This window comes from Cynocephalus volans, chromosome 8, assembly GCF_027409185.1.
Source record: "Cynocephalus volans isolate mCynVol1 chromosome 8, mCynVol1.pri, whole genome shotgun sequence".
NCBI lineage: Eukaryota > Metazoa > Chordata > Mammalia > Dermoptera > Cynocephalidae > Cynocephalus > Cynocephalus volans.
In genome coordinates this window covers 127,028,300-127,040,859 of record NC_084467.1, presented here as the reverse complement: position 1 = coordinate 127,040,859, position 12,560 = coordinate 127,028,300, and the positions used below count along the sequence as shown (strand labels likewise).

Genomic DNA, 12,560 nt, shown 5'->3' with positions numbered 1-12,560 from the left:
GTATTTCTGTTATGTTTCAAGTTTACATATATGCATGGGTCTTGTTTTCTTTTTTGTTCCATTGAGTTTCTATTCCTGTACTAATACCACACCTTGCAATTATTATTCTGTTTATGATACATCTTTATATGAGCATGTTCCTCACTCTTCAGGATCATTTCTTACTTTGATACTGAATTCTAGATCTAACAGCTTGGTTAGATTCATGTTAATTTTTGGCAAGAATACTTCATAAGAGATCTTGTATGCGTCCTATTACATACACCATACTATCAGGAAGTACCACTACTAATAAAGCTAAGTTTGCTTTTTTGTTTGAAATATTGACAGCCAGATCTCCTCATTATAAAGCAATATTTCTTACCCTTTAGAATTATAAAGGAATCTGTGGGGTAAAACTTCACCACATTTTAATTTTAAAAAATTAGTGAGGCTTAGTTGAAATCCATTGTTTATTGGGACTTGCAAAATAGTAATTGTCTATCATTATTTTTCTCCCTTACGAGCAGGCATTTTCTGTAAAGAAGAGCCTCCTTGTGAAAAGGAGGGCATTATAGTTTCTTCCCAAAAGGACCCTTTAATTACCAATTTATAGAGTAAGGATTTGATGTAGTAGGTGCCTTCAATGAAAGTAGAATTTTTCCCGTTTTTGTCTATTGTTGAGTATCATTATAGACTCCAATTTTTCTTTAATGTGTTAAATCAACCACAGCAATTATTCTTTTTGATACTCAAATTGTTTCAGATTGACTAGTGTCTTTTTTACACAATCTCATTAGTCTTTAAGTATTTCCTTACTTTTCAAGCATAAAATGTTCCAGGTTCATGCTGTACTTTTCCTGCCACAGACTGACAGCTTCTCTAGTTTAGTCCCTGCTTCAGTTTATCTGTTTATAACTCTGGTTTTCAGCTCACTTTTCCTTTGAAGGCTCTGGGATTTCCTATAGGTTTTTGTTGTTGCTGGGTTTTTTTCAAGCTCAAGTATGCATTTTATTCAACACTAAATATTAGTTCAGTGCCAACTATGGGCTAGATGCTGTTCTATGGATGCAGAAGTGAACAAATTCTTTGAGCTCAAGGAGTTTATATTGTAAGAATCCTTGTAATATTAGCTATGCATTTTAATTTATAATTTATTTTGATCTCTTAATTTTAGGTATTGTGAGAGTTTTAGAGTACTCTAGCCTGCTATACTACTGTTAAAGTGTCATGAATGATAATTTGTAAAATTTTATATCAGTTTGCAAAATAAATATTTGAGAAAACACAGAAAATAGGAAGTCCAGTTAGGAAAGAATTGTAGTACCCCAGGTAAGAAGTGGTTAAACTAGTAGGTAGAAGTGAGAATAGAGAAGAAAGACTGGATTGCAGGAATATCTTGAAGGAAGAAAAGATAGAATTTTCTAACAGTTTAATAAGAGGGCATGATACAGAGGAAGAAGTCAAAGTTAGCTTCAAGTTTTCTTCCTTGGTAGACTGAAAGAATTATTATAACACTGACAGAAATAGTACAGCTGGAGTGAATGGGTGGACAGATAAAAATATCTTTTGGAGGGTATGGACTGTATATATTTAATATTTGATACAGCGTATTAACATGGTGTTTTACGTATAAAAGATAGTCAACAATTGCATCAACTCACTGCATTTGAAAAAGGCAGTAGAACAACTATGTACACGTGTCTCAAGGTAACTGAAAATATATGACTAGAAGATAATAAAAAAGGGACAGGATTACAGGTGAGAAGGAGTAGAGGTGCTTTCTTTGCATCCTTGGAGTCTGGTTTGGTGTTTGGCACAATGCCAGCCCTCAATATTTATCTAATAAATGAATGTAAGTCATTTGCATAGATGTGATAGCTGAGCCCATGGGAATAGACCTTAAAGCAAAGGACATTTTCCTGGCACGGTTAAAAGACAGCCCTTCTTCCCTACACCCTGCATTGCCTACAATTGCCTGCCTCAAAGAAACAATTCTGAATGTACGTTGAGTTAGGGATAATTAGTGGAGGAGTTGGAGTTTCAAGAGCTGTTTTTGTGGGTGGGGGAGGGATGTGCATTCTAGATTTAGGGCATCAAATGGGAAGTGACAGATTTGCCGCTTTCAAATTTGATATTATATCCATTTTGTACAAGGCCAGACTACCTCCACAAGTTAGAGCTTCTCAGTGCAGTACCTTTTCCACAATTCCCCCAAACAGAAACCTCACTTGACACCTTATTAGCCAAAGACTAGACTGCTCTATTGCATTCAGTAACTAAAAGACTAACGATTCTCCTTCCCTCCTTTCAAGCTAAAGACCTGAAATTCCAATCCTGCAGACTAGAATAGCCCTTTCTATTGCCATCCTCAAGGGGGCGGTGACCAAGGAGCCACTCCTGAACTTCAGCTACCAAATCAGCACCAAAACCTTCCCGTTCTGTATCAGCGTGCGTCAGATTAGTCGCAGAGGCTAGCGTCTAAGGCCGAGCCTGCGCAAATTTGTGATGCGCAGCACACGCATGCGCCTTGAGGCAGGCCCAGATGACAGGCGGCTCTGGGTGGGTCTGGGCAGCTGCAGCGTTTTGCGGCCCAGGAGCTGTGGGAGGAGTCGGCGGCCTCACCGTGGTAACCGTAGCACCGCCGCTGCACCGCCGCTGCCCCGCCTTGCAGGCCTCAGGACTGTCATCGCCTTTGGGTGTGAGGACCACCTTCCCCGGAAATAGTCCTGTCGGCCCTTTGCAAATACCCCCATCCTTCCCACGCCGCCGTCGCCGCCATGCAAGGGGAGGACGCCAGATACCTCAAAAGGTGATGACTCCTTAGGCTCTGTCCAGCCCTGCTTGCTTGGGCCCTGAAGACGTCCTTAGATGTTCTTGGGTTGGCTGTTAGATGTCACTGGGTAAAGCTAGTTTAGAACGGGGTGGGAGGCAGGGGGGGAGAAGTCACGGAAAGGGAAGGGAAAAGGTGAATCCAAAAAAAGGGAGAAAGCCCTGCGGGGGTGCGAGGTCCTCGAACCTCTTACCTGTCTTTGCGGGGTCCTGACAGCATTAAAGAATGATTTCCTTGCTACATTACATTATTCCCAGAAGAGAGGGAGGATGGGCGTAGTAAACCGCGTCTTCCTTTGTTTTCTCCGCCCCGAATTTGCATTTTTCCCTAGTAGATAAATCCCATGGAAGCCTGGGAATGAAGTCTTCTGGCGCCTGCGCTTTCTGTCACCAGTTTGCGGTTCACCGCCATGGGGTTTTGAAATAATGAAGGGAAAAGGAGTGGTGGCTTTTATTTTGTGGAAGGCTGGATTGATAGGTTGCTTTTCAGTCTATTTCTGCTTTCCTCACCCATTTCATCCATTTGGCTGTCATATAATACAATACAGTTTTTGTAGGAGGTTCATAATTATCCAGAGGTTTGTCCAGGAGCTTGACGTGAAACAGGCCATGATTTCTTTAGTTTAAATATTTGTAGTAGCAATTACTCTTTAAAGAAAATTGTAATATGTTGGGATTATTATTTTGACTCCTGTCAAAAATAATTTCATCCCTGATGAAAAAAAGATACCTCTCACTGGACTAAGAGTTAGCAGTGATCCAATGGAAGAAATCTTGATTTGGACTCTTCGTTTTTAGGTAGGTCCCTGTTACTGATTCAGTAAATACTCTGGAAAAAAGTCACATGTATTCTTTTGGACACAGTTTCCTCATCCGAAGTTGGGACAAATATGAGTACTACCTTCTGAGAGATATGAGGACGAAATATGAAAATACTTTTAAAAGATAAACCATGTATGGAAGGTGGTGATATGATTTCAAGTCGTAATATATTTTTATTGAATATATTTATCCTGGCCTGGCAGAGTTCTGATCATCACAGAAAGATCTTCCAAGCTTTAATAGACACTTAGCAGGGATTCAAACAACTGAAAAATAAGTAAATAAACTATACTGTACTTGCAGACATATACTGCCTGTCTTTTATTTTCTGTAAATATATTTGGAAGTGTCGAATAACCAGGCTTTATCAGTAAAAATTTTAAAATGAATATATAATCATAACAAATATATGATCAGTATGGTTAAAAATTTTTTGTGACAGAAGAAAATAGTCTTTCAACTTTAAATTTAAGATTGTTCTAGAGCAAAGAGTCTCTATTATACCATTAGCTGATTTCATGTAATATGAGGCTACTTGAAAAAGTTCATGGAAAGGTTCATATTATCTTTTAATTTTATTTTTCCCTGAACTTTCTGAAGTGCCCCGATATAGTTGTCAGAGGTAGTTTTTCTTAGTATTATTGTACCAGTGTGGACCCTCGGACATATTACAACTTGTAATTCTCAACCTATTGCTTACTTTTAGAGCCATGTTATCTAGATTTCAAAAAATAAAACTGAACTTAGTCACTGTGAAGTAAAATAGGGTCAGAATATGGAAAGGTTAAAAAGTACATTTATCAATTTTGTCTAATTTTGACAATATAAATAATAAAAAGTTTGTATTGCCTGCTTTCAGATTAGAAATATGCAGCTGATATATATACTCATACAGCCCCGATGGAAAAGGTTTATGATTTCTGGCAGAACCTTCCATTTTAATTATTGGTTCTTTACTAATGATTATGTATGTTCCTTTAACAATATTATTACTTTTATATTTTGTTTTAACAAAACAGTAGTTTTCAATCTAAATGATTGACTCCAATTTTAAGTTAATTTCAGTGGTTTCATTGTACCTGCTATCACTGAGGAATTGCTAATCTCTTTATGTATACGTATGTAATATTTGTATATATTCACATATGTCATAGATTATAGAATCAGAAATCTTGGGGTTTTTTTGTTGTTGTGCTGCCAGTTAGTGTTTTGATTTGATAGCACTGAATAAATACTTAACCAAATACCTGAGTGTGCCTAGCGTTGTTCTGGTCACTGGAGAAATGACTGAATAGATACAATTCATATCCTCTGAAATATTCAAACAAGTAAATAGGGAGTTACATACAATGTAAGAGCACCTACCTTTTCAGCTGCATTTCTCTCTGTTCCCCTCTCACCCTAATAATTCTGTATTTCAGCCTTACAGAAATAACTTCTTTAGATCCCTATGTGTTTCAGTGTTTGGTTTCTAAATGCCCTTCCCTTTTTCTGTAACTTGTCATGTTCCTTATCTAGCTAATTCTTCATCTCTTTCGTTTGAGCTTAAATGTCACTTTTTCCAGAAAGCTTTCCTGAGTCTCCCTTTCCCATCCCACAATCCAGGTCAGATATACCCTTTAGGTTCTCATGATACCTAATACCTTGTTTTTCCCCAATCTTACCACTTTATTGTTTGTATTTCCTTCTGGTCTATAAACTTGTTAAGGGTAAGGTACCCCCAGCACTTAGCAGGTGCCTGGAACATAGGTTATTAAATGAAGTAAGAATGAGACTAGAAAGAAATACAGGGCAAATCATCTAAGACTTATGAGCTGTAGTAAAGAATTGCGACTTTATTACAAGTGCATTGGGGAACCACTGAAGAATTTTAAGAGTGAATGGCATTCATTTATTCATTCAGTAGTTATTTGAGATTATATCATGTAAAAGTCATTCAGCCAAGTGATACAAAATATTTGGTGAATGAGACATATTTTCCCTGCCTTTGTGGCATTTATACTCTAGCAAGTATTACAGACTTTAAATATTCTGATATTTAACCAAGATCAAAGGTTCGGACCCCACATACTGGCCAGCCACTTTAAAAAAAAAAAAAAAGGTGGCTTAAATATTCTGGTATTTATTATATTTGTAGTGCTGTATGAAATGAGTATGTGACTTTTGTGTCAAGCTTTTTTAACATAGTATAATCAAGTTTAATCCATGCTGTAGCATTTATCAGTACTTCATTCCTTTTCACAGCTAAATAATATTCCTTTATATAAATATACCATATTTTATTTATCCATAATTCATCTGTTGATGAACATTTGGGTTGTTCCCATCTATTGGCTGTTGAGAATAAAGCTTCTTTGAACATTACTGTACAGGTTTTTGTTTGAACACTTATTTTCAATTTGTTATAGATCTAGGTCAGGAATTGCTGCATTATATAGTAATTCTATGTTTAACTTACTGAAGAAACACTAATGTGTTTTCCACAGTGGCCATTTTAAGTAACATTTTAAGTTACCATCAGCAGTGTATGAGAGTTCTAATTTTTTTCACATCCTCAACAACACCTGTTATTTTCTGTTGTTTGTTGTTGTTTGTGTTTGTTTATTTTATAATTATGGCCATCCTAGTGGATGTGAAGTGGTATCTTGTTTTGGTTTCAATTTGCAGTTCCCTTACTACTAATAATATTGAGCTTTTTTTCACATCCGTTGATCTATACATATCTCCTTGTGCTAGTACGTCACTGTTTTGATTATTAAAGCTTTGAAGTTGGGAAATGTGAGTCCTCCAACTTTGTTGTTCTTTTTCAAGATTGTTTTAGCTATTTAGGATTTCTCGTATTTCCATGTGACTTTTAGGGTCAACTTTTCCATTTCTGCAAAACAATAAATAATAAAGTTTTGGAAACTTCAATAGGGATTGTATTTAATATTATGTCACTTTAGGGAATATTGCCAACTTAATATTAAGACATCCAGTCCATGAACACAGATGTCTTTACATTTATTTAGTTCTTATTAATTTCTTTCAACAATGTATTGTAGTTTTCAGTGTACAAGTATTGCACCTCCTTGGTTAAATTTATTTCAAAATATTTTATTCTTTTTGATGTTATTGTAAATGGAATTTTTAAAAAGATTTTGGATTATTTATTGCTACTGTATAGAAATACAATTGATTTTTTGTGTGTGTACTGATCTTTTCTGCAACTTTGCTGAATGTATTAGCTCTAACAAGTTTTTTGTGTGTGTGTGTGGATTTTTAAAGTATTTTCTGCATATAATATCATGTCATTTATAGATAGAGGTAATTTTACTTCTTCCTATCTGGTTGCCTTTTTTTTTTTTTTTTAAATTCCATGCCTCTTTGCTCTGGCTCAAACTTCTAGTACTATGTTGAATAGAAGTGATGAAAGTGTTTTGTTACTGATCTTAGGCGAAAAGCTTTCTTTCTTTCACCATTGAGTATGATGTTAACTGTAGAATTTTCATAAATGCCCTTTATCATGTTGAGGAAGTTTTCTTCTATTCCTATTTTATCAAGTGCTTTTGTCATGAAAGGATGCTGGGTTTTGTCAAATGATTTTTCTGCATCAATTGAAATAATCATGTACTTGTTTCCTTCATTCTATTCATGTGGGGTATTACATTGATATGTTGAACCCCCCTTGCCTTCCTGGGTTAAAACCCACTTGGTCATGGTGTATAGTCCTTTTAATATGCTGCTGGATTCTTTTTGCTAGTATTTTTAGGACTTTTGCATCTATATTCACAAAGAATATTGGCTTAGTTTGTCGGTGGTGTCTTTATCTTGCTTTGGTATCAGGGTAATGGCCTGATAAAATGAGTAGAAGCGTCCCTCTCCTCTTGTATTTTTTTAGGGGTGCTTGAGAAGGATAGGTGTTAATTCTTCTTTACATGCTTGATACAAGTCACCACTGAAGGCATCTAGTCTGGGACTTTTCTTTTTTAGGAGGATTTGGATTACTGATTCAATCTCCGTACTTGTAATTCAGTTCAGATTTCCTGTTTCATTTGAGTCAGTCTTGGTAGTTTGTGTGTTTCTAGGAATTTGTTCCTTTCATCTAGGTTATCTAATTTTTTGGCATTAAATTGTTCCTATTTTTCTCTTATAGTCTTTTTTATCTTTATAAGGTCAGTAGTGATATCCCATTTTTATTTCTCATTCTACTACTTTTAGTATCCCTTTTTTTCTTAGTCTAACTAAAGGTTTGCCAATTTTGTTGATCTTTTCAAAGACCCAACTTTCGATTTCATTGATTTTCTCTATTTTTTTCTATTCTGTATTTCTTTTATCTCTGCTGTTATCTTTATTATTGAATTCTGCTAGCTCAAGATTTAGCTTGCTCTTCTTTTTATAGTTCCTTAAGGTGTTAAATTAGGTTATTGGTTTGAAATCTTTCTTTTTTTTAATGTAGGCATTTGCAGCTGTAAACTTATCTCTGAGTACTGTTTTCATAGACTCCCATAAGTTTCAGTATGCTGTTTTCATTTTCATTCAACTCGAAGTATTTTGTGATTACTCTTGCGATTTTTTTCTTTGACCCATTAGTTTTTTAGATGTGGATTGTTTAATTTCCACATATTTGTGAATTTTCTAGTTTTCCTGCTGTTACTGATTTCTAGTTTCATTCCGTTTTGGTTGGAGAAGATGCTCTGTATATATTAATCTTCTTAAATGTTTGACTTGTTTTATTGCCTAAAATAGCACCTATCCAGGAGAATGTTCCATGTGCACTTGAGAAGTATGTGTATTCTATTAGGGGGTGGAAATTTTTTATATGTCTCTTAGGTATACTTGGCTTATAATGTTCAAGTCTTTTATTCTTTTATCGATCATCTATGTTGTTCTATCGATTATTCAAAGTGCGGTATTCATGTCTCCAACTATTATAGGAGAACTTTATTTTTCCTTTCAGTTTTGTCAGTTTTGCTTCATATATTTTGGGGCTCTGTTGTTAGATATGTATGTTCATAATTGTTATGTCTTCTAGATATATTAATCCTTTGATTAGTTTATAGTATCCTTGTCTTTTGTAACAATCTGATTAAGACTAATATTTGGATATCCACTTCCTCTTTCTTTTGGGTACTATGTACATGATATATTTTTTCCATCTTTTTGCTTTCAATCTATTCAAATCTTTGTATCTAAAGAAAATCTCTTTTAGATTGCATATACATGGATCGTTTCTTAATTATTTGTTATGCCAGTTATTGCCTTTTAATTAGAGTTTAATTCATTTATATTTAATTATTGATAAAGAAGATATATGTCTGCCATTTTACTCTTTGTTTTCTGTACATCATATCTTTTTTGTTCCTAAATACGTCCATTACTGTCTTTTGTGTTTTATTAATTTTTATTGTACATTATTTTGATTCTCTTCTCATTTCCTTTTTGTATATTTCTTAGTAATTATGTTTAGAATTACAATTAATATTTTAAGCTTATAACAACTTTGTTTGAATTAATACTAAGTTTCAATAGTAGACAGAGACTCTGCTCCTATAATCTCCATACCTCTCTCTTTATATTGTTATCGTCACAGATCAAGTATTTTTACATTGTATGCTCATTAAGGTAGATTTATAATTACTTTATCCATTTGTCTTTTAAATCATATAGAAAAAAGAGAAGTTATAAACCCAAAGAACTAATACCAACTTTTATATTTACCTGTGTAGTTACCTTTATCATTGTTCTTTATTTCTTCTTTTGGGTACAGTTTATTGCATAGCATCCTTTCAGTTCAGGCTGAAGGATTCCCTTTAGCATTTTTGCAAGTCAGGTTTACTACTAATGAACTCCCTCAGCTTTTGTATACCTTGGAATGTGTTAATTTCTCATTTATTCTTAAGGGTAGTTTTACTGGATGTAAAATTCTTGGTTGACACTTTTTTCTTTCAGCACTTTAAATATGCCATTCCACTGCCTTCTGATCTCCATGGTTTTTGTTGAGAAATTGGTTGTTAATACTACCAAGTGTCCCATGTACATGATGAGTCACTCCTCTCTTGCTGTTTTTGTCTTTCCACAGTTTGATTATAATGTGTCTCATTGTGGATCACTTTGAGCTTATCTTACTTTAGGGTTCATTGAGCTTCTTTCGTGTCTTTTATCAAATTTGGGAAGTTTTAGACAATTATTTCTTCCAGTATTCTGTCTCCCTCTTTCTCTCCTTTTCTGTCAGGACCCTCATTATGCATATGTTGGTATACTTCATTGTGTTTGATAAGTCTCTTGGGCTCTGTTCATTTTTCTTCATTCTGTGCATCAGACTTGATAATTTCATTTGTCCATTAGGTCAAGTTGGCCTAGAGTAGAGATTAATTCTGATGTTTCCTAGTTCATTTTCTGTTTTGATGGTCTTAAAGTCCCCAACTATTATTGTGTTGAAGTCAGTCTTTCCCATTAGGTCCAATAGTAATTGCTTTATATAATTAGGTGCTCTGGAGTTGGGTGTGTATATGTTTAGAATTGTTAAATCCTCTTGTGGAATTGATCCTTTTATCATTATATAATAATTTTCCTTATCTTTTTTCACTTTCCTTGGCTATAAGTCTGTTTTATCAGATATAAGCATAGCTACTCTTGCTCTTTGTTGGTTTCCATTTGCATGAAATATCTTTTTCCATCCCTTCACTTTCAACTGGTGTGTGTCTTTATCAGTTAAGTGAGTTTCCTGTAGGCAGCATATTGTTGGTTCTTGTTTTATAATCCATTGAGCCACTCTGTCTTTTAATTGGGGCATTTAATCCATTTACATTTAGAGTTATTATTGATATATATTGTTGTTATATATTGATATATTGTTACTGAAATTTTGCTTGAGGGAGTCCCATATTTGCTGTATTTCTGTTCCTTTTATTCTTATTCTTTTTTTTTCTCCTCTGATTGTATAATTTCATGTGTCTTATCTTTGAGCTCACTGATTCTTTCCTCTGTTTGATTAAGTCTGCTGATGGAACTCTTTATTGAATTTTCCAATTTGGGTCATGTTTTTTTTTTTATTTCTAGAATTTCTGTTTTTTTCAATTTTTTCTTTTGTCAAGTGTCTCATTCTCCTGAATTATTTTCTAGGTATCATTCAATCTTCTATTTGTGTTTCCTTTTGACTCCCTGAACATCTTTAAGAGGGTTATTCTGAATTGTCTGTCAAACATTTAATAGTTCTGTTGCTCTTCTGTATCCATTAGTGGTGGTTTGTTTCATTTGGTGGCAACATATTTCTCTGTTCTCTCTCTACCTTTGTGTCTTTACATGGATGCTTAAGCATTTGAAGAGACTGCTATTTGCTGCTGATTCTCTGGGGAAGGCTTTTTCTGAGGATAATTAATCACTTCTTGGTCTGCGCTATGTGGAATTACAGCCCAGGATGGGATCTTTCCTGCAGATTGAGCCCTTTGCAGTTCTATTGCTCTGACCAGTTTCCACCACCAAAACCAGGTGTCTTTCCTGCAGATTGAGCCCTTTGCAGTTCTATTGCTCTGACCAGTTTCCACCACCAAAACCAGGTGTCCATGCTGCACCCAAGGTTCCCCCAGTGTGCGAACCTTTCTCCTGCACTCCATCCACTTCCCATGGGATGGGCTGTGTATGCATCCCTCATGATAACCCCCCAGCCTCTAGATGGCTTTCCTCTCCAGTTGGTTGAGCTGTCTGCTCCCATGTGGGCCAGGGGGAATCCTGCCAGTGGTCTTTATGGCTTGTGGGTATGGTATGCTATGGAGCCCCGCCTTTCCTTTGCAGATTTCAAGCAGTTTTACACAAAGGGTGCTGCTGCAGCTTTCTGCAGCTTGTGTAACAGCTACTCCCCACCTTTGTACTGTGCTGGCTCAGAACAATAGGTACAGTCTCTACACCCTCTCACTATTGCCTCTCGTACCTTTACGAACTCCGCAGGTCTCTCCTCCTCCTTGCCCCCCAGCGCCAGTGTTTCGAGGTTGGCTTTTTAATAGGTTACATGTGGGAAGATGCAATGCTGGGGATTGTCTATTCTGCCATCTTGATAAAATCACTGTCTCTCTAGTAACCACAGTTCTACTCTCTATTTCTAAAAGTTCAACTTATTTGTTAATTTTTTAGCTCCCACAGATGAGTGAGAACATGCAGTATTTATGTTTCTGTGCCTGACTTATTTTATTTATCATAATGACTTTCAGGATCATCCATGTTGCTGCAAATGACAGGATTTCTTTCTTTTTATGGCTAAGTAGTATTCCACTGTGTATCTATACCACATTTTCTTTATCCATTCATCTGTCAGTGGACATAGGTTGATTCCATATCCTTGCTATTGTGAATAGTGTTGCAATAAACATCAGGGTGTAGATATTTCTTCAGTATGCTAATTTCCTTTCCTTAGGATAAATACCTAGCAGTGAGATTGCTGGATCATATGGTAGTTCTAATTTTAGTTTTTTGAGGAACCTCCATACAGTTTTCCATAATGGCCGTATCAACTTACATTCTCACCAGCAACATGTAAGAATTTCCCTTTCTCCCTATCCCCTCAAATAATTGTTATTTTTTGTCCTTTGATAAATAGCCATTCTAACTGGGGTGAGAAGATATGTCATTGTGGTTTGGATTTGCATTTCCTTGATGATTAGTGATGTTGAGCATTTTTTCAAATACCAAGGCCATTTGTATGCCTTTTGAAAAATGTCTACTCAGGTCTTTTGCCCATTTTTTAATTGAGTTACTTCTTTTTTTGCTCTTGAGTTGATCCTTGTATATTCTGGATATTAATCCCTTGTCAAATGAATAGTTTGTAAATACTATTCATTCGACAAGGGATATTGATTCACTCTGTTGATTGTGTCCTTTCCTTCATAGAAGCTTTCAGTTTGATGTAATTCCCTATGTCTATTTTTGCTCTTGTTGTCTGTGCTTTAGATGTC

The 12,560-nt window shown here is 35.5% G+C and overlaps 1 protein-coding gene across 2 annotated transcripts in view; it reads left to right on the top strand.

The window, feature by feature from the left end:
• The first annotated feature begins 2,560 nt into the window (after window positions 1-2,560).
• The window catches only part of KIFAP3 (kinesin associated protein 3), a 141,523-nt gene continuing 131,523 nt past the window's right edge, over window positions 2,561-12,560 (top strand). For both annotated transcript variants that reach the window (XM_063104396.1, XM_063104397.1), the window contains exon 1: window positions 2,561-2,791. In XM_063104396.1, the coding sequence (XP_062960466.1) occupies window positions 2,760-2,791 (32 nt within the window). In that variant the 5' untranslated portion in view covers window positions 2,561-2,759. The remainder of the gene's footprint in view (window positions 2,792-12,560) is intronic.